We start from the raw sequence: 20,166 nt of genomic DNA on the forward strand, positions 1-20,166 counted from the left end.
CATATGTTTATTTACTGTGCTGCATTACTCACGTTTTGAAAGTGTACAATATTTCCCATTGGCAGTTAATGACAGAAATAAATTGTTCTGCATTTTTTCTAATATCTATGCCAAAAAAATGGACCTTTTTTCTTTGCTTGTTAATATGTCATTAAGGTACTAGAGCAGCACTGTCCAATAGAAATATAATGCAAACCACAAATGTAATTTAAACTTTTCTAGTAGCCACATTAAAAGACGTAATATGAAATGGGTGAAATTAATAGATAATTGTAATAAACTTTATGTAGCACAGCATATATCCAAAGAGTTATCATTTCAACTTATAATCAATGTAAAAAATTATTAATGAGATATTTTACATTTCTTTTCATACTAAGTCTTCAAAATCTGGTGTGTATGTTACACTTACACATCTCAATTTGGATGTTTAGTATTCACCGGAAGTTCCCAATCTGTATTAAGATTTCATAAAATTTACAGTTAAAAAAGTAGAGATTTACATACCCAAGTTGTTCCAAGCAAACTTGAAAGTGTTCCAGTAACTGAATCAAGTACCAAAGAATCATTTTTCCTGAATATTTGCATCCACACTGACAAATAATTGGTTTGACTTTTATACAAAAGCATGCTAACGTTAAATCACCTAATCTAAGTTAAATCACCAATTCTTGTGTCAACTCAGTATTATTAACATTGAATTCAAAGGGATATTACACAAGTCAAAAAACAACTCAATTTATCAATATCAACAAAGCTTATTTTTTTGCACTTTCTAATCAATTTTACATAATGCTGTCAATTATAATTAAAAACTTTCACATATTCCTTCATGTTAGAAAAACCTGTCAAATCATTATTATTGTAAAAGTTTCAATTCTAACATAAATTCTTCTACCTGTGCAGCTAGATCACAAAGAAGCTTTTTTTTCCCTTAATGATATCTCCAAATGTCACTCTTTTTTTTTTTTTTTTTTGCGGTACGCGGGCCACTCACTGTTGTGGCCTCTCCCATGGCAGAGCACAGGCTCCGGACGCGCAGGCTCAGCGGCCATGGCTCACGGGCCCAGCCGCTCCGTGGCACGTGGGATCCTCCCGGACCGGGGCACGAACGTGTGTCCCCTGCATCGGCAGGCGGACTCTCAACCACTGCGCCACCAGGGAAGCCCCAAATGTCTCTCTTTTAGGTATTATTTTCTAATGACAGTACACAAATAGACTCCATTATTATCACATTTTACAGAATTCCATGGTGACACTACATTTCATTGTCCTGGAGTTAGAGCCCTTTTGTACCCTACCCCTTCCCCAAGTGAAGGCAGGCCCACTCTTCTACATGCAGGTTCATGTTAGATTGCTCCCTGGTAGTAAATCTGCAATGCAGGGAGCCGGGAGAGTGCCTTCCTCAATTGGGTAAAGTAATCGATGAAATTCACATCAAGTTAATTTGTCTTTCTATTCGCTAATCTATTGTTCCACATTTCTTTTGTTTATTTTGGAATTTTAAACTCATCTGAAAAATCCCCACTGTTTGAGACAAGGACTTTATCCAAACAAGTCTGTTAGGTCACCTATTTGAATATATTTTCATTCTTATTTCCAAATCAGCCAGGAATTTCTGGGGCTAAAGTATTGCAGCTAGGTCTTTTACTGAGCCCAGGTCTCTAGGTCTCCTGCAAAATAATACATTATATTTAAGACTTCGGTCAAAAAAAAAGAAAGTTTATCTGGGAACCCATATGTCCTATACTGTCTACATGATTATAAGTCTAAGCTGTGAATTTTTGCATAAGAATTAATGAATAAGAAAACGTATGTCCACGTAAAAGCTTATACATGAATTTCATAACAGCATTATTCATAATAGCTAAAAAAAAAGGAAATACCAAAACGTTCATCAATTGATGAATAAATAAAGTGGTATATCTATACAATTAAATATTATTAATAAAAAGGAATGAAGTACTGATACATGCTACAACATGGATGAACCTTGGAAGCATTATGCCCAGAGAAAGAAACCAATCACAAAAGGCCACATGTCATATGATTCCATTTGTATGAATTGTGCAGAATAGGTAATTCCATAGAGGCACAACATACGGTAGTGGTTGCCAGGGGTTGGAAGGAAGGGAAAATGAGGAGTGGTTGCTAATGGGTATGTGGTTTATTTTAGGAGTGATGAAACTGTTCTGGAATTAGATAGTGGTGACGCTTGCACAACTTTGTGAATATTCTCAAATCCCCCGAACTGTACACTTTAAGTGGGTGCATTTTATGGTATATGGATTATATTTGAATGAATCTATTATTGATATATAAAGCATTATTGAACAAATGATTTTTTGAAAATATCAACAGTGTTTTTTTACAGCCTTTATTAGCAGTGCCCTCAGAACAACACCCCCCCCCCAACTTTACCGATAAGCTACAGGTCTGCTTTACTTATTTTGCATGAAACAATTATTTTTGCGTCTTGAATGTTCTAACTGAACTAGTAGACAAAAGATCTGGATTTTTCCATTCCAGAATCTGCAACTTATGAGCTATGTAACTTTGGACCAAGTCTGGCCCTCAATTTCCTCATCTATAAAAATGGCGATGGATTTGATGACTTGGGTCATCAAATATATTAATATGTATTTAATATTAATTACATTAATAAATATTCATTTCTCTGTGTAATTGAGTGGAGGAGACCTGTTGATATGAAAGGACTCTTCCATTCCTCTCTCCCAGAGAACAGCCAAGTTCTGCTGGAGAAAATCACTCAGCAGGTCATGGGCACAAACCTCAAATGAGTGTCAACATTGCCAGGAGTCCTACTGTGTTGCTCCAAACAACTAACTCTCCCATGCCCATTGAAGGCCATCTCAAACCTTCTCCACTCTCAAAAACCCCTCCCCTACCCCCACCTGCACCTCTCCTTCCACTGACCTGACATTGCCTTTTTCCTTCACAAGGAAAATAAAAGCCAACAGGTAGCCCCTCTCCTAGCTCCCCATTTCCAAATGCATATACGTGTCTCCATTCCATCTTCCTTCCTTCTTTCCTACTGCAGGAGCAGAGGGACTCTTTTGCTTTAGGCAGTTCTTTCACTTGTGCTTTGGGACCCACCCCACCTACCTTCTCAGGAACCTGACACTGTTAGTATTACCCCTTCTCTCTCCCAACTAGATCCTTCCCAACAGCTTCTAAACTTGCTCAAGTCCCTGCTATTAGCCAAATAAAACACTGGGTTAAAGGATTGCTGGTATTTCTAGTTACCAGCTGAAGTAGGGCTACTATTGGGCAATAGTGGAACCGTAAACCACGGTTTATAATTCACTTTGTTGGCCAGCTTTGAAATTAGATTTTTCTTGGCTATTATCTTATTTAAATTAGGAATTATTTGCATTCATTCAAATTTTATGCATTGATATTTTATTCATACTTTTATGTTTCCCTCTTTCATACAGTATGGCCATATTTGGATGCTTCTTTGTCTTTATCTCTAGACTGTAAGCTCATGAGGACAGATCCTGTGTCTGTATCCTCAGTGCTGAGCATAGAGTAAGAGCTCAGTAAATATTTGTTGAATAAATGAATGAAATTCTGTAAGACAGAGCCAGCAAAGGATGATATATCAGTTCATTTGAAATTAGGCTGCTTCATAGATGTTAAATATTTTTAAAAGTATTATACATCATGATATCCAAACGTGAGGACTGAAATTTTTTGATGTTTTTATTTAGGCCATGGCAGCAGGACTCTCAGAGGTGAAAAGTGAGTTACAATCACGTGATGATCTCTTGAGAATTATAGAAATGGAACGATTGCAGTTGTACAGAGAATTATTAAAACTAGGAGAGTGCCAAAGTGCTCCAGATAATAAAAAAAGGTATATTTTTATATTCAGCAGCCTGAGAAAAACTATTCAAAACATCATGTTTGAATATTTTTAAGAGTTTTATATTTGAAACTAGAATTAAAAGTCAGTTTTGTATTAACATGCTGTTAATTATTAGGTAATATTAGATATTAAAAATAAAGTTAGTGGGGGCTTCCCTGGTTGCGCAGTGGTTGAGAGTCCTCCTGCCGATGCAGGGGACACGGGTCCGTGCCCTGGTCTGGGAAGATCCCACATGCCGCGGAGCGGCTGGGCCCGTGAGCCATGGCCGCTGAGCCTGCGCGTCAGGAGCCTGTGCTCTGCAACGGGAGAGGCCACAACAGTGAGAGGCCCGAGTACAGCAAAAAAAAAAAAAAGTTAGTGATTATTTATCTTCAAAATCAGTATCTTTACTCACCTAGAAAATTATATCATGCTCTGATATGTGGATATTTATGTGTCATAATGAAGTCAGAGACTTTCTTAGAACTTTATTCTTCAGAATATCGTAAAAACAATAATATAGAGCTGGTATTTAATTATCAGTGTTGGTAAATAAGATTTATTCCATATTTTTCAAATATTTTTATTTTGTTGGCCTTAAACCTGTTACTAACTTTTCACTCATAAATGTTGTATTTATTTTGGCCTCCACACTCACCACCGTGTCAGTTCCATTAAGGGTTTTGTTAGACCAGACTTTTTTTCCCTTTTTTAAAATCAGACAGATATTGTGTACTACATAACCACAAAGGAAATGGAACTTCAGAGGATTATTAAATGTTTATGTTTGTGAATAGACAGTTTGAATGTTCTAACTATTCACTGATGTTCTAATTCTCATTAGAACTTGAATCCTTCATACATCTGAAGGCGAATGCCAGACCAATGATAGGATTTTAGAAACTGAATAGCCAAATGGTAAGGGATATTTTACTGAAGGATAATTACATTGTTTTAAAGGCAATAATTATTTCCTCAAAGTTGTGGGATCTGCTAGCATTTCTTTGAGGTCTACGCTTAACAACAAATGGCAAATTAAGATCTGTAAAAATGACCTACTGTGCATCTAACCAGGGATGGTAGAATGCCTCTTAGCCAGTTAGCATTATAGAGTGCTCAGATATATAAGCTATATGTCATCACCACTGATCATTAATAAATCCATTGGAAATATATTATGTGCAAGGCACTGTCCCAGTGTGGTGAGTTGGTGAGAAATGTCTTTGCGCAAGGAATGTATATGCCTAAAAACGTAAGAAGTTTCCTACAAGAGCAAACCATTCAACCCATGTCTAGCTCTGGTTTGTGAAGAGCATTGTAGGTATTTTCTCTGGAACTTCCTCACAAGGCCAATGCTGAATTCTAGACATTGCCAACTGTCCTTCAATACATGATTTAATCTAAAATCTTGCCGTTAGTCACATATTTGGCTAATACGACTCTTCTGGTATGCCTGCTTGCCATCTTCTATTTAAGTTGGTATATATTTTGGTCTCCAAGCTACATCTTTCTAATTTGGAGGATATTCTTCAGTTCTAGTATTCTGAGATTTGATGAAAAGATAGATATTTAACTTTTCACAGCTTCCATTGTATATCAGACTTTGGGCAGAGTCTTCTCAGCCTTCATCTTTCCCACTGAAAGTTTCTAATTCTTTTAGTTTGTGCTCATATGAGCTTGATTCTATCCTCTTTATTGTTTTGGGTTTTTTTTTTAATTTAGACTCTGTTTTGTCTTTACAGCTGTATTAAGGTGAAGCAGCCATGGCTACTGAGTGTAGACACACAATAGCTTTATAATAGTAGCATTATAATGTCTTCATTCATTTTCAGAACCTTTCTCCATAATGCTAAGATTTTGTTAGCTTTTTCTTTTCTTACTTATAGAAACACCTTGGGCTGATATGTTCTGAGAGTTATAAAAATAATTTCTACATTCCCTTCTTACAAGATAAATGATAGTTCCTTTATATCTTTATATTAGCATGATTATTGTTTTCTTCTTTAAATTTGTCCACATTAAAGCTTGATGTTTGTTCCCTTCACTTACTGAAATTTATAAGGTCATTATGAGGTTTTACCATTCAGTTCAGCATTCCACTCCCTGAATTGCTTAGGAAGAATTAAAAAATTAGGAAATTTCATTTTTCACCTTCTTAAAATCATAGCAAATAAGAGAAATTTAAGATTGATCCTGAAATAATGTTTTAGGAGAATATTGGATAAAATACAATATATTACTGAGTGGGAAACAAAAGGGGACTGAAAAATAATGTGTTCAGTACATTCTAATTGTACAGGAAACATGTATGTTTTTATACACATATGCACAGGCAAAAAAGACAATTAATATACACAAAAATGCTGACAACAGTTTTTCCTAGATGACAATTTATCGCAGTATATACTCTGATAAACTGTTTTCTACACTTAACATGTATATTTGATAATCAGAATAAAAGCAGTCCAGTCCAGACATATGTACCTCAGGGATATCACTATTAATTTATACCTTTTAAAAGAGCCCTATATTTTCCATCTTTACATTAGTTGTTTCTCTATCATTACTCAGATTTTGTTGTGTTTGAATGGTGGCTTAAGTTTTTGATTTGTGGAACTTTTTAAAAAGCTCTTTGGAAATCTAAAATTATGCTCACTTATAGGTGGGTACATTCCTCAAAACCCTAGACTCTACCAGGTTAGTCCAGCAATAGTGGAAAGCATGTTTCTTTTCTTGCCTGGTTATCTTTATTTTTCTGTTTTAATGTTTTTTTAATTTTACCAACCTCCCTGATGTGGAAGTGAACATTACCTGTTTCTAGTTCTCCAACCTTCCTATGGAAATGGTACTTTTTATACTAGTTTCTGCCTTTCCTCTCTAGTGTCCATATATGGTTGCTATTCCATTTTATAAATTGAGCAGCCAAAAAATAGACATATTTGCACTCTCTCTGGGTAGCCTGTCAGATTTAATCATTTTGAATCACTTTTACAGAGTAGCGGCTCCCCTCGGACATCTCCTGACATAGTTCCTTTCCACGATGTAGAAGCAGGTCAGGTGTATTTTCTTTTTTAAATTGGCTCCCAAGCTATTTTATTATACCAAACAGTCTTTTCTTCTTATCCAAAAATCTTATCTACATATGCAAATCCAGTATTCAGCCAATTTTTAATGTATAATTGAAATTCCATATTAATAACTAGGTTTTATTTTTTTCACTAAGACTATTTGCACTCAGTTAAATATGCAAATACTTATGGGACCTGAATGTATTAGAACTTGCCATTTCTGTAACTAGAAATGTTTCCAGCAGACTAATAATCTATCTCTGCATCCTATGATGGCCTAAATTAACAATATAATCACAACAATTTATCAATTTAAGCTTAATTTTTACTCATTATAATTTGTAGACTTGAATCATCTTATTCACCATCTATTAAAGAATCAGAAAAACAACGGAAAGAGCTGTTTGCAGTGACCCCAGATCAACCAAATCATGAAAAAGAATTGAACAAGGTATGGCAAATAATGAGCTTTGTTCTTACAGGCAGATCTGAGGTCTCTGAATACAAAGGGGGAAAAACATCTTCCCTCTCACTCCGTTCTTTTTTTTTTTTTTTTTTTTTTTTTTGTGGTACGCGGGCCTGTCACTGTTGTGGCCTAGGCTCAGCGGCCATGGCTCACAGGCCCAGCCGCTCCGCGGCATGTGGGATCTTCCCGGACCAGGGCACGAACCTGTGTCCCCGGCATCAGCAGGCGGACTCTCAACCACTGCGCCACCAGGGAAGCCCCCACACTCCCTTCTTTTTCCTTCTGTGTTTTCTCCTAAGATAATAACCTACCAAGCTGCTAATTCTGACACTCCTCTGTGTGATGCTACAAGAAAGACAAACCTTAGGTCATCACTCTGCTGCTGGGAGACTGCCCAGGAAACACAGAGGGCCTGTGGCTCAGTGCAGGGTAGCTGAGCGCAGGAAGTGTGAAAGCAGAGGCCTGCACTTAACCACACGCTAGGTGCATGAGCTTTGGGAAGTTGCCTATGCGAGCTGCTTATGTTTCTCATTTCTAGGATGGGGGTGGGATAATTCGCCCTACCTCATAAGGTTGTGATGAGGATTAAACAAGCTTAAACAACTCTTGCCATGTGCCAGAAGCTGTTCTAAGGGCTTAACAAATCCTAATTCATGTATTCCTCACAACCATCTTATAAGGTAGGTACTAATGCTACCCTCTTTTACATTTAAGGAAACTAAGGCACAGAGAAGATCAGCAATTTCCACCAATATTATATAACTAGTAAGTAGCAGGGGCCAGATTTGAATCCAGGCAATCTGGCTCCAGGATTCATACTCTTCCTTTAAGAGTATGAATTCATACTCTTCCATTAAATCCATAAAATAATGCAAGTAAAGTGCTTAAAACGGGGCCTACCTAGCTCAGAGGAAGCACCTAATAGATGTTGGCTGCTCTTGTTATTGGTGACACCCACATTTTGTCATTGAGCACCTAACATGTGCCAAGTACTCTGCCAGGAGCTAGGCAGCTACAAAAACTGTCTTCTCTTCTTCCTCTCGTCAAATTCAGTCGTGGCTTTCCCATGAGTTTCTCACGGCTGCTACCCACTTCTCTGGTCTTTCAGTTTAAGGATTACACAGAATATTCAATGCTATATAGTCTAAACAATTGTTAAAAGCAGGAAAATACTGGATGTGGCTTTGAATTATCATCCAGTGCCCAGCAAAGTGCCTGACACACAATGAGAAAATAAATATTTAGAGAACAAATTAATTAATATTAAGGCTGAAGTCTCCCATAATTGTATAGGGTCATAAATTCAGTTGTTTGTATAAATTAAACAAACATTTATTGAGTATCTAGTAGGACTGTTGCTGTACTGCTTATTTCTGTAGGAAATATAATAATGTAAAAGCCAAATCCCATCTCCTGAAGAATTGACTGTCAGGCAACTATTAAGTGTAGAAAAGGTGTTATGAATTACTGATCATTTTCCTTATATTTTTCACATAATCCCATGAAACTTATTTTACTGATATTTTAAAATATAACTTTAAAAATTGTTCTTGACTGGAGTCCCCAGTGAATACATTATGATAAAAGGTTGACTAAATCCTCCTAAAGTATAGTTACACTGTTCTTAACCTCATAGATTTAGGTAGAGTAATAAAACTTAGAAGGAATCTACTGATTTTGCACAGTTTTGATGTGGAGGGAGAGACTGCAAGACACAAATCTCTTTACAGACTCTGGGAGACCTCTAGATAATGCATTGCTGTGCAGAAAAGGTAACAAATGAATTGTGTATAAATAGCTATAGTTTCTGGGAAGTGTTTGTAGAGAGCATTTTCATTCTCTTGTAATAAAACCAACAAGAGCCATGTACTATGAATCTTGCAAGTGTTTTATTTCTTTCTCTTTTGTCAATTATAGAATGATTTTTAGTAACTTATTTTGTGATAAAATTGACATTTTTAATAAAGCCAAAAGTCATTTACAGCTAGGTAAATTAATCTCATTTAAAAAGAAATTTTTCAGTATAGCATGTTTTAATATCTAAATGTTGTAAAAATAATGAAAATAGTTTACTCCTTCTTCATGATAATATATTCATTTTTTCCCCACATTTTAAAAATACCATTTTAAGAGAACATGTTAAACTACACCATGGGGATGCAATCAGCAAAATCCAAATTGGGGCAAATGATAGAACAACCCCATTGTTCATCAAATAAACTGTAAGAGAAAAAAATTGAAGAGAGAAGATGGGAGATGAATGGAGATGTATAATATTGTCCTGGGGTAAGGGTATTTGTACTTCAGTCTCCTAGTCTATGCTTCTGCTCTTAGGAGCTGGATAACTTAGACCCAGTCAGTTCCTTTCCCTATGACCCTTTGTTTTTCCATTTTTTTAATGATGGAGTTAGGCCATGTGATTTCTAAGGTTATGTCCAACTCTGAAATTCTAAAAATTTTGGTAAAAAGAATAGACTCAGATGAGAGATTGATGGTATAAATCCTGAGGCTGGACCATGGTTGCCTTACTGACCTGAGAACTTTCCATGTTAGGTCATCCCACTCTGGCTTTTTTCCAATGTGGGAACCACGTTCTAGGGCTATGCTCACAGAGGTTACATAGAACAATGGTTAAGGACCTGGAATCAGACTGCCTGTCACCAAGAATGTGACTGTGAACAGTTATGTATCTTAATTTTCTGATCTGGAATATAGAGATTGTGGTGATTAAATAAGACGATGTATGCAGAGTACTCAGAACACACACACACACGTGCACACGCACATGCATGCACAAAGAGAGGTTTTAAAAAGATAGGTGCCAGGGGCTTCCCTGGTGGCGCAGTGGTTGAGAGTCTGCCTGCCGACGCAGGGGACACGGATTCGTGCCCCGATCCGGGAGGATCCCGCATGCCGCGGAGCGGCTGGGCCCGTGAGCCATGACCGCTGAGCCTGCGCGTCCGGAGCCTGTGCTCCGCGACGGGAGAGGCCACAACAGTGAGAGGCCCGCGTACCGCCAAAAAAAAAAAAAAAAAAAGATAGGTGCCAATCGCAATGTGTGGACCATATTTAGATCTCAATTCAAATAAGCAAACCTGCAAACCATTCATTACACTTCTGATACAATTTTAAATTTGATAGTGCCTGGATACTGTATGATATTGAGGAATTGTTGTTAATATTTTTAAGACATTATAATGGTATTCTGGTTATGTTAGAAAAGAGAGAGAGCACACCGCTATTCTTTTAGAGATATATCCTGAAATGTTTAAAGATGAAATGAAAAAAAAGTTTTTGAAGTAAGTTCTGAGGGGTAAATTCATATAAATCTCTTTGTGAATGGCCCCTCCTTAACTCTCCAGCCTTACTTCTCACAACGCGCCAAGTCCCAGCCACTCCAAGCTCCTTTGGGTTCACTGAGTGTGCCTTCTCCATCTGACCCCGCTCCTTCACTGCATTCGTTGCCTGGGAGCTCACCTCCATCTCTCTCTTCCATCTGGCTTCCATTCATCCTTCAGTATTCCGTGTGATGTCCCTTCCTCTGGGAATCCTATCCTGGCATCCCCAGGCTGGAGTAAGCACTACTCCACTACATACTGCTGATATCAGTTGCTACACTGTGTTCTAACTGTTTATTTTCCTGTTTCCCCCGATGGACTGTGATTTTTTTTTTTTTGAGACCGGTAATTACATACTTTATCTCTGATCCTCAAGAATTAGAGAGAGTGAAAGATTTCTAGAAAGACGGGAGGAGGCTGGACTAAGACAGTGGTAGTAGGAATGGAAAGCAGAGGTGAGATTTAAGAGAGGTTGAAATAGAAGGGACAGAATTTGCTACCTGACTTGATTTGGGAGGATGAGGGAGGGGAGGAGTCCAAGGTGATCCAGAGGTTTCTACCGTGGAAGGTTTAGCTAAAGTTAAGAATATGAGACTCCACCGGCTTAAGAAGTGTAGGTGATGCTTTCTGATGGACACCTTAAGTTTGAAATTTATTGTAACAAGATTCTTAAAAACATAGTGTTCAGTCGCAAATAGTACAGCATGATTTAGTCCAAAAAAGCACTGAATTTAGATCCAAAAGTCCTAAGTTCTAGACCTAGCTCTGCCCGTTAATAGCTTTATGAATTTGAGCAGGTCACTTAACCTCTCTAAGCCAATTTTTTTCTCCCTAAAAAATGGTTCATCAGCCTCTGCGCTGTGGGTCCAGTGCTCTTCCATGGCACCAAATCCGGAGTGGTGGTTTAATGGGTATCAAGTAAGTTACACGAGATGAGTGAGTTCCACAGTCTGCTGCACAACACAGTGCAACAGTGAACAGTAAGGTATTGTGCACTTAAAAATTTGTTAAGAAGGTAGAGCTTGAGTGAAGTATTCTTACCACACGTACACAAAATTAAAACAACAAAGGGACACAAAGAAACTTTTAGGTGTAATTGTCACGTTTATTTTCTTGATTTTGGTGATAGTAACACAAGTGTATGTCCAAACTCACCAAATTTTATCCATGAACTATGTGCAGTTTTTGTATAGCAATTATACCTCAATGAAGCTGGGAGAAAAGTGCTTGATAATACTTTCCCCACCTTCCTGTCAAAGTCGTCATTAAAGTGGTATCAGTAGTTGGTGATGACTTACATACAATAGAAAATAGAAGTGAAAAAAAAATTTTGAAATTGGAAGGAAAAAGTCAATGAATCATTATTGTAAGTATCTTTTTCATTTAGCATTGATCAGAAAAGGAGGGTAAAGTGAGGTCTGGCAAAGTTTTAAGATAGGATGGGAAGACCGAACATGGCCAATAAAACCTTTTAGCTGCTGTATAAAGGATTTGTTACTATTTTCTGGAAAATATCTGCTGCAGATAAGAAGCCAACTCTATCAGGAGGAAGAGTACCATAGCTCTGAGCAGGAAAGAATGAGGAATGAAATCTCTGACCTAACAGAGGAGCTTCATCAGAAGGAAATCACTATAGCAACTATCATGAAGAAAGCTGCCTTTCTGGAGAGACAGTTAAAAATGGAGTTAGAAATAAAAGAGAAAATGTTGGCGAAACAACAGGTATGCAAGCGGCAGGAAGCACCTGTCCAGGTCACTCTTGCTCAGTGCAAATAGTCGCCTTCCTTATTGATTAATAAAAGGGTTGTATTTCTTGTATTGTTTCTGAGACTAACAGCACAGAAATGCTTTGTGGAGTCACATAAAACCTTGGTGAGATAATGCAAAGTGTCATCAAACAAGAACCAGGGAAACAAGCGACAGCACAAGAAAATTTCTTTAAATCTCATGCTAACATTTTCTAGTGACCCATATTCTGATCACCTCCCACAGCATGCTCTGGTCAAAGATTTCTTCCTGAATTTGTTTTCCATAGTTCTCTTCTATTAACATTTGTATCTTAAAAAAAGCTTCTACTCCAGCTTTTCTTGGACACTTCCCACTCCCACTTCATACCTTTGTTTTAGAGTTTTAAAAAATGGACATGAAACACGAAGATTACTTCATATTTACTGAACATTCACTCAATGCATAGCTTGGTTCATGGGGAAAAACAGCCATTATAACGTTCTACTGTTAAAATACTGCAAGTGACTTCTAAGTCTTCCCTCCCTCCCCTCCTATTCGTTTTGAAATTCCCTCAGTCCCATACTCATCATCAAACTGGTGGCCTGCTACTGAAAGTATAGGGTTTCTCAGTGTTTTTACCCCAAATATAGAGGGATTTTAAAATTTTATTTATTCATTTTTATACAGCAAGTTCTTATTTGTTAGCTGTTTTATACATATCAGTGTATATATGTCAATCCCAATCTCCCAATTCATCTCACCACCAAATAGGGTTTTTGAGAGCACCATTCAATAATTTTCTAGGCATATGAGGGTTACTTCATAAATAACAGGGCTATTTCAATCCTGAGTATTGTAAAAACAAGAAAAGATTCTGCCTTTGCCCAATTATAAGCTTTAAACTGTGATTAATTTGTATAATATTACAGGAAAACAGCATAGATAGGACAATAGCATTGGTTGCACCTGTAAAGGAAATGATATTTTTACAGGTGTTAACAGTGATCTGGGTAGTTGGATCACAAATGATTTTTAGTTTCACCTCTATATTCTATATTTTTAGATTTTTGTCAAGGAGAATATATTTTGTAATTTACAAAAGTAAACCTTTTTAAGGGAAGTGTTTTATATGGAAATGAGCCCTAGATAAATAAAAGGGCAAATGCTATGTCTAAGTGCTCTTAAGTAGAAGAAATTAGGGAAAAAAATAAATGAGGAGACAAAATGAAGTTGTCACAAAAAAGAAGGAAATTTGGCAGAAGTATCAAGAAGAACAAAATTAAACATGAAATCATATTTGCGTATTGTAAAAATTAATCAGGTCATGAACAAATTTAACGGACACTATTATTCAAGCATGTTTTTAAAACTGTAATTTTTCTGATGGTAATTTGCATACCATAAAAAAATAGAAGTGAGAAATGGAATTTTGGAATAGAAAAGTATAATGAATCATTATTGTAAGTATCTATTTTTAATTTAGCACCAATCAGAAAAGGAGGGTAAAATGGGGCCTGCTGAAGACCTGAGAACTGAATGAAAATACCTGATTTATGATGATCCTGCCTAAGAAGTGTTTCCCTTCACTACACTTTGAAAATATTTACATTAACAAAATAAAATTAATTTTCATAGAATTGTGAACTTTTATTATGAATTTTACATTCACTTTTAACTACTAATCTCCTTTCAGGTCTCAGATAAGAGAGATAAAGCTGTCAGAACTGAAATCACACACCTGAAAGGCATGATGGGAGATTTAGACCCTGGACGGTACATGGTAATATGCTGAAATCATTCAGTAACTTGAACAGAGAGATTACTTAGTTGGTCAGGATTCACCCAGACATTCTTTACTGAATGCTTCCCACATGTCAGGCATGCAGGAGATGGGGTGGCAAATTATCTTGCACTTAGATTGAATTTACTTTTATCCTCAGGCTAGAACATGTGAATTTCTAGTTTCCTCCCTTGTTCTTTTCTTGCATTGGGCTCAATTCTGATCATTTCCTCAAACACACTACTTCCTTGCTTTTGCTCTTGCTGTTGCCTCTGGAATCCTACATCCTACATGGCCTGACTCATGTGTCAACTTTCCCCTTGATGAAGCTGCTCCTGAAACTCCAGTCAGAATAAATCATTCCATCTACACTTGGTTTGTATTTTGGGTCCAACTTGTTTCATAGCTTATCACTTCCCCACTGGATGGTGAACAAAGACTGTGCCTCACTAATGTGTGTATCAAGAGTACCTCCCAGCGTCAGGAGTATAGACAGTGTTCAGTGAATGCTGGTTGAATAAAGAGGATGGATCAGTGAATGACTGAGGACTGACCGTGTGGTTTCAAGCAGTGTCTTTACAGGTTTACACAAGGCAACTTAAAACAGGTTCTGTGCCTTTCATTTCAAATGTTTAATACAACAGTTGAGGGTTGGTTTTTTTACATGTAAAATAGAAGAACTTTTATTTATTGAATTAATGAAATACCATTGTTACTTGTCTACCATTTATTTGCTCTGAGTGAAAATTCTGAGATAAAATAATTTTCTGCCATGCAGGGAATGGAGGGAATCGAGTACAGCAGGTGCTTAACCTGGCCTCACGTTCCTCAGCTGTAAAGTGAGGAAGTTGGATCGGGCATTTTCCAAGGTCCTTTCTTAAGCCAGGATATTGTATTTCTTTTTTTGTCAGTATTTTATTTTTGCTTTTTTAATTGAAGTATAGTTGATTTACAATATTATATAAGTTACAGGTATACTACATAGTGACTCACAATTTTAAAGGTTATACACTATTTATAGTTATTATAAAATATTGGCTGTATTCCCTGTGTTATACAATATATCCTCATAGTTTATTTTATACATGATAGTTTGTACCTCTTAATCCCCTACCCCTATCTCTATATCTGTGAATCTCTTTCTTTTTTGTTATGTTCACCAGTTTGTTGTATTTTTTAGATTATACATATAAGTGATATCATACAGTATTTGTCTTTCTCTGACTTATTTCACTTAGCATAATACCCTCCAAGTCCATCCATGTTGTTGCACATGGCAAAATTTCATTCTTTTTTATGGCTGAGTAGTATTCCATTTTGTGTGTGTGTGTGTGTGTGTGTGTGTGTGTACCACATCATCTTTATCCATTCATCTGTTGGTGGACACTTAGGTTGCTTCTGTATCTTGGCAATTGTAAATAATGCTACTGTGAACATTGGGGTGCATATATCTTTTTGAATCAGTGTTTTTTGTTTTTCTCAGATAAATGAAATTGCTGGGTCATATGGTATTTCTATTTTTAGTTTTCTGAAAAACCTCCATACTGTTTTCCACAGTGACTGCACCAATTTACATTCCCATCAACAGTGTGTGACAGTTCCCTTTTCTCCACATTCTCAACAACATTTGTTATTTGTGTTCTTTTTGATGAGAGCCATTCCGACAGGTGTGACGTGTTATCTCATTGTGGTTTTAATTTGCATTTCTCTGATGATTAAGAATGTTGAGCATTTTTTCATGTGACTGTTGGCCATCTGAATGTCCTCGTTGGAAAAATGTCTATTCAGTTCTTCTGCCTATTTTTTGATCGGGTTGTTTGTTTTTTTGATGTTGAGTGTATGAGCTGTTTTTGATATTAACCCTTATTGGTCATATCATTTGCAAATATTTTCTCCTATTCAGTAGGTTGTCTTCTCATTTTGTTGATGGTTTCCTTTGTTATGAAAAAGCTTTTAAGTTTAATTAGGTCTCATTTGGGGTTTTTTTTGCTTTTATTTCCTTTGCTTTAGGAGACAGATCCAAAAAAATATTGCTACAGTTTATGTCAAAGCGTGTTCTGCCTATGATGATACTATATTTCTGTGATAGTATGTGCTTGTTCTCCTAATAGTCTGTATTCTAGCATCATAGAATAGAAGCATTCTGCATTCTTCTTTGGGCCTTGTTATGGGTCCTGTGATTGGAGTATAAATGGATAAAAAGTAGAGTATGTGTGATTTCCCTGTCTGTTACAGAAAATCTGTGTAACACAAGGACTTTTTTTTTCTAAACTGGATACACGAAAACGTTATTTAGGATCCTGCCCTCATCTATGTCTTTTTCTCTCTCAAATAAATGGGTTTTATGTTAATTTTTTACATTTCAATCTGGATTTTTTTTTTTTTTTTTTTTTTTTGCGGTACACGGGCCTCTCACTGTTGTGGCCTCTCCCGTTGCGGAGCACAGGCTCCAGACACGCAGGCTCAGCGGCCATGGCTCACGGGCCTAGCTGCTCTGCGGCATGTGGGATCTTCCCAGACCGGGGCCCGAACCCATGTCCCCTGCATCGGCAGGTGGACTCTCAACCACTGCGCCACCAGGGAAGCCCCCAATCTGGATGTTTTTAGTTGTGTATTCTGCTTCGTCACAGCCCCCACTAAGCCTGCTTCACTCTGGCTCCTGTAGGCATTTGGCTTTGTTCATTTATTGGTTTTCATTTTTTCAAGAAATAAAACACGTGAAGATGTGTAAAGAAGAAGCTAATTATCTCTGCTCCTATCCCCAATCCCAGTTTGGACTCCAGAGGTATTCAGCGCTAACCAGCTAGTGTGTAGCATTCTATAACTTTTTCCTTGCTTGTGTACACACTTAGGAGGGATGAGCTGAGTGTTGTTTTACAGAAATACATGTGTAATATATACATTATTCTAAACTGGCTTTTGACTGTGTGTCACGGACAACTCTACAAGTCAGTAGAGAAACACCTTTTTATTTTTCTTAATTTCTTAGAAAAAATAAATGTATGTATACTCATGTAAGGTATATACAAATTTTAATGAATTGAAGAGTAACTTACACACTAGTGATTTTAGTGCAGTCTCTCTTTTTCTCTTGCTTCTCCCCTTCCCCTTTCCTCCATTTCTCTAGCAACCTCCTAACCCATCCACCAGATAACACGTTAACTATTCGCTATGTATCATTTTGTGTTTTTCATACATGTTTGTGTGTGTGTGTAGTCATATACCTATTTAGGGGTTTTAATTTTTTTTTTAATGGATTAGATTTTACACACTTCTCTGTGTCTTGTATCCTTTGCAGATCCTATGTCAACAAGTTTAGGTCTTATTTGATTGTATAGAGTAGCTTAATAATATCCCATGATGTGAATGTATCAAAAGTTATTCAGCTATTTTTTCAGAATTATGGTTGACCCTTGAATAACGCAGGGGTCAGGGGCGCTAACTCCATGCAGTCAAAAGTCTGTACATAACTTTACAGTCAGCCCTCCTCCATATCTGAGGATTCAACCAACTCTGGGTCTTGTAGTACTGTGGTATGTATTTAGGGGAAAAAATCCATGTATAGTGGGCCCACACAGTTCAAACCCCTGTTGTTCAAGGGTCAACTGGAATTCATTCATAATTAATAACTGTTTCTAGATTTTTACACAGATACACAATACTGTCAAAAAGATCCTTGTACATACATCTTGGAATAGCTTTCTGAGAATGGAATTGCCGATTCAAAGAATATGTTTTAATTTTAAAATATTTGTTGTCGAATCATATTTCTGCCGTCTCTGTATGAGAGTACCCTTTTCTTTCATCCTTAGTGGAAATAATAGGTGTTATTGCTCTTTTATATTTTTGTTGGTCTGATGGGTGTAAAGTGATTTCTCAATAGTAGTGTAATTTGCATTTCCCTGACTACAGTGAGCATATTTTTGCGTATTTATTGACAATGTACTATAAATTCGTTATATTCTTTGCTCCTTTTTCTCGAGCAAAACTCAAACTCATTTTCTTTGGACAATTTTTTCTTGTCAATTTATAACAGCATTTTTCTAAGTTTGTTGTTTCTAATTTTATTTATGATATCTTTTTATCATACAAAAAATTTTAAACCTTTATTTGTCAAACATGTACATCCTTTTGTTTATAGCATCTGAATTTCCTTCCTTGTGTAACATGGTTCTTCCAACTTCTAGACAATACATATAGTTTACTCAAAGATCTTTATATTCTTCATCTAAGTCTTTAATCCATTTGAATTACACTTTTGCATGTGACGTAAAACAGGAATCCGATTTAAATTTTTATATAAATATTAAGCTCAGTTAATCCAGTTTCTCCTGATAATTTCCTGTTGGATTCTATTTGGAATTGAATTAAGTTTATATATTATCTTTGAAAGAATTGGCATTTTTATAATAGTAAAATTTGCCATCCAAGAATATGGCATGGCTTTCCATTCCTTCATCTCTTATTTTATGCTCTTCAATAAGACCTTACAATCATCTTTGTATAAATTCTGTGCCTTTCTTTTTAAATTTATTCTCAAGCATTTTATAATTCTTGTCACTATTGTAAGTGGAATATTTTCCTTTTTCCATATCTAAAAACTTACTGCTAATATAGAAAAAAGAGCCAAATTATCTTTTAATTTTAGTAGGCATTTTACTAGAGGTTCTTAAGTTTTTTGAGATATGCAGTTGTCTCAACAAAAATAGTTGTATCTCTTCCTTTCTCCTGTTCATATCAGTAATTTTTGTCATATTGAACTTGCTAGCACTTCCAAGAGAATATTAAATAATAGTAGTGATTGTTGACAGATTTGTCTAATTGATGAAATTGTTTTAGAGTTTTACTGTTTAGGATAATATTTGTTCTTGACTTATGGTCTTTATTTTGTCTTTCTATTCCTAATTAGAGTTTTTAAGATTTGCTGCCAGTTTCATCAAATGCCTTTTCAGCATATGTGACATCATGTAGTTTTTGTCCATTAATTTGTTGATGTGTAATAGACTATGATTGACAGATTTGCTGATATTGATCCACCTTTGAATTCCTGGAATAAACCTTCTTGGTCATTGTATTCACTTTCTAGTGCTGTCATAACAAAGTACCACAAACTGGGTGGCTTAAAACAATAGAAACTGTTGTATAGTTCTGGAAGCTAGAAGTCTAAAATCAAGGTGTCAACAGGGCCATGCTCCCTCTGAAACCTGTGTGGGAGGATTCATCCTTGCCTGTTTATAGCCTCTAGTGATTTGCCAACAATTTTGGCAATCCTTGGACTGTAGATGCATCACTCCAATGCTTTGTCTTCACATGGCCATCTTCTTTCTGTTTCTTCATATCATCTTCCCTCTGTGCATGTTTTCCCGGTGTCCACATTTCCCTTTTTTATAGAACACCTGTCATACTGGATTAGGGTCCACCCTAATGACCTCATTTTTTATTTGATTACCTCAGTAAAGATCCTGTTTACAAGTAAAGTCCCATTCTAAGGCATTAATAATGGTTAGGACTTCAACATATCACAGTCATACTCTAACAGTTTTGATATATTTCTGGAGTCTATGTGGTAATATTTTATTTAGAAATTAAGATGTGTGTGTATAAATGAGATTTGTATATAGTTCTCTTTTGTCTTCCTTGTTATACAGTTATGCTGGCTTTATAACATAAATTGGGGGCTTTCCATATTTATGAGCAGTCTAGCATGGTTTAAATAATATTGGAATTACAGTTCTTTAAAGGTTAGAAGGAGCTTAGCTATGAAACTGTCTGGATGTTGAACCAGTGAAGATAAACCATAATGGAAAAGAATATAAAAAAGAATGTATATATATGTAACTGAAGTTTCAGCAAAGTAGATTTTCAATTACCTTTCTATTCTCTTTCAGGGTACCTGGTATATTCAAATTTCACTT

At 36.3% G+C, this 20,166-nt stretch overlaps 1 protein-coding gene across 1 annotated transcript in view; it reads left to right on the forward strand.

Annotated features, from left to right (window-relative positions):
- The window catches only part of DEUP1 (deuterosome assembly protein 1), a 75,029-nt gene that overhangs the window by 18,531 nt on the left and 36,332 nt on the right, over positions 1-20,166 (forward strand). The window contains exons 6-9 of the mRNA XM_079929460.1: positions 3,735-3,880; positions 7,285-7,390; positions 12,268-12,465; positions 14,165-14,251. Of these exons, the coding sequence (XP_079785586.1) occupies positions 3,735-3,880; positions 7,285-7,390; positions 12,268-12,465; positions 14,165-14,251 (537 nt within the window). The remainder of the gene's footprint in view (positions 1-3,734; positions 3,881-7,284; positions 7,391-12,267; positions 12,466-14,164; positions 14,252-20,166) is intronic.

Source organism: Stenella coeruleoalba (genome assembly GCF_951394435.1).
Source record: "Stenella coeruleoalba genome assembly, chromosome: 8".
Taxonomy (NCBI): Eukaryota; Metazoa; Chordata; class Mammalia; order Artiodactyla; family Delphinidae; genus Stenella; species Stenella coeruleoalba.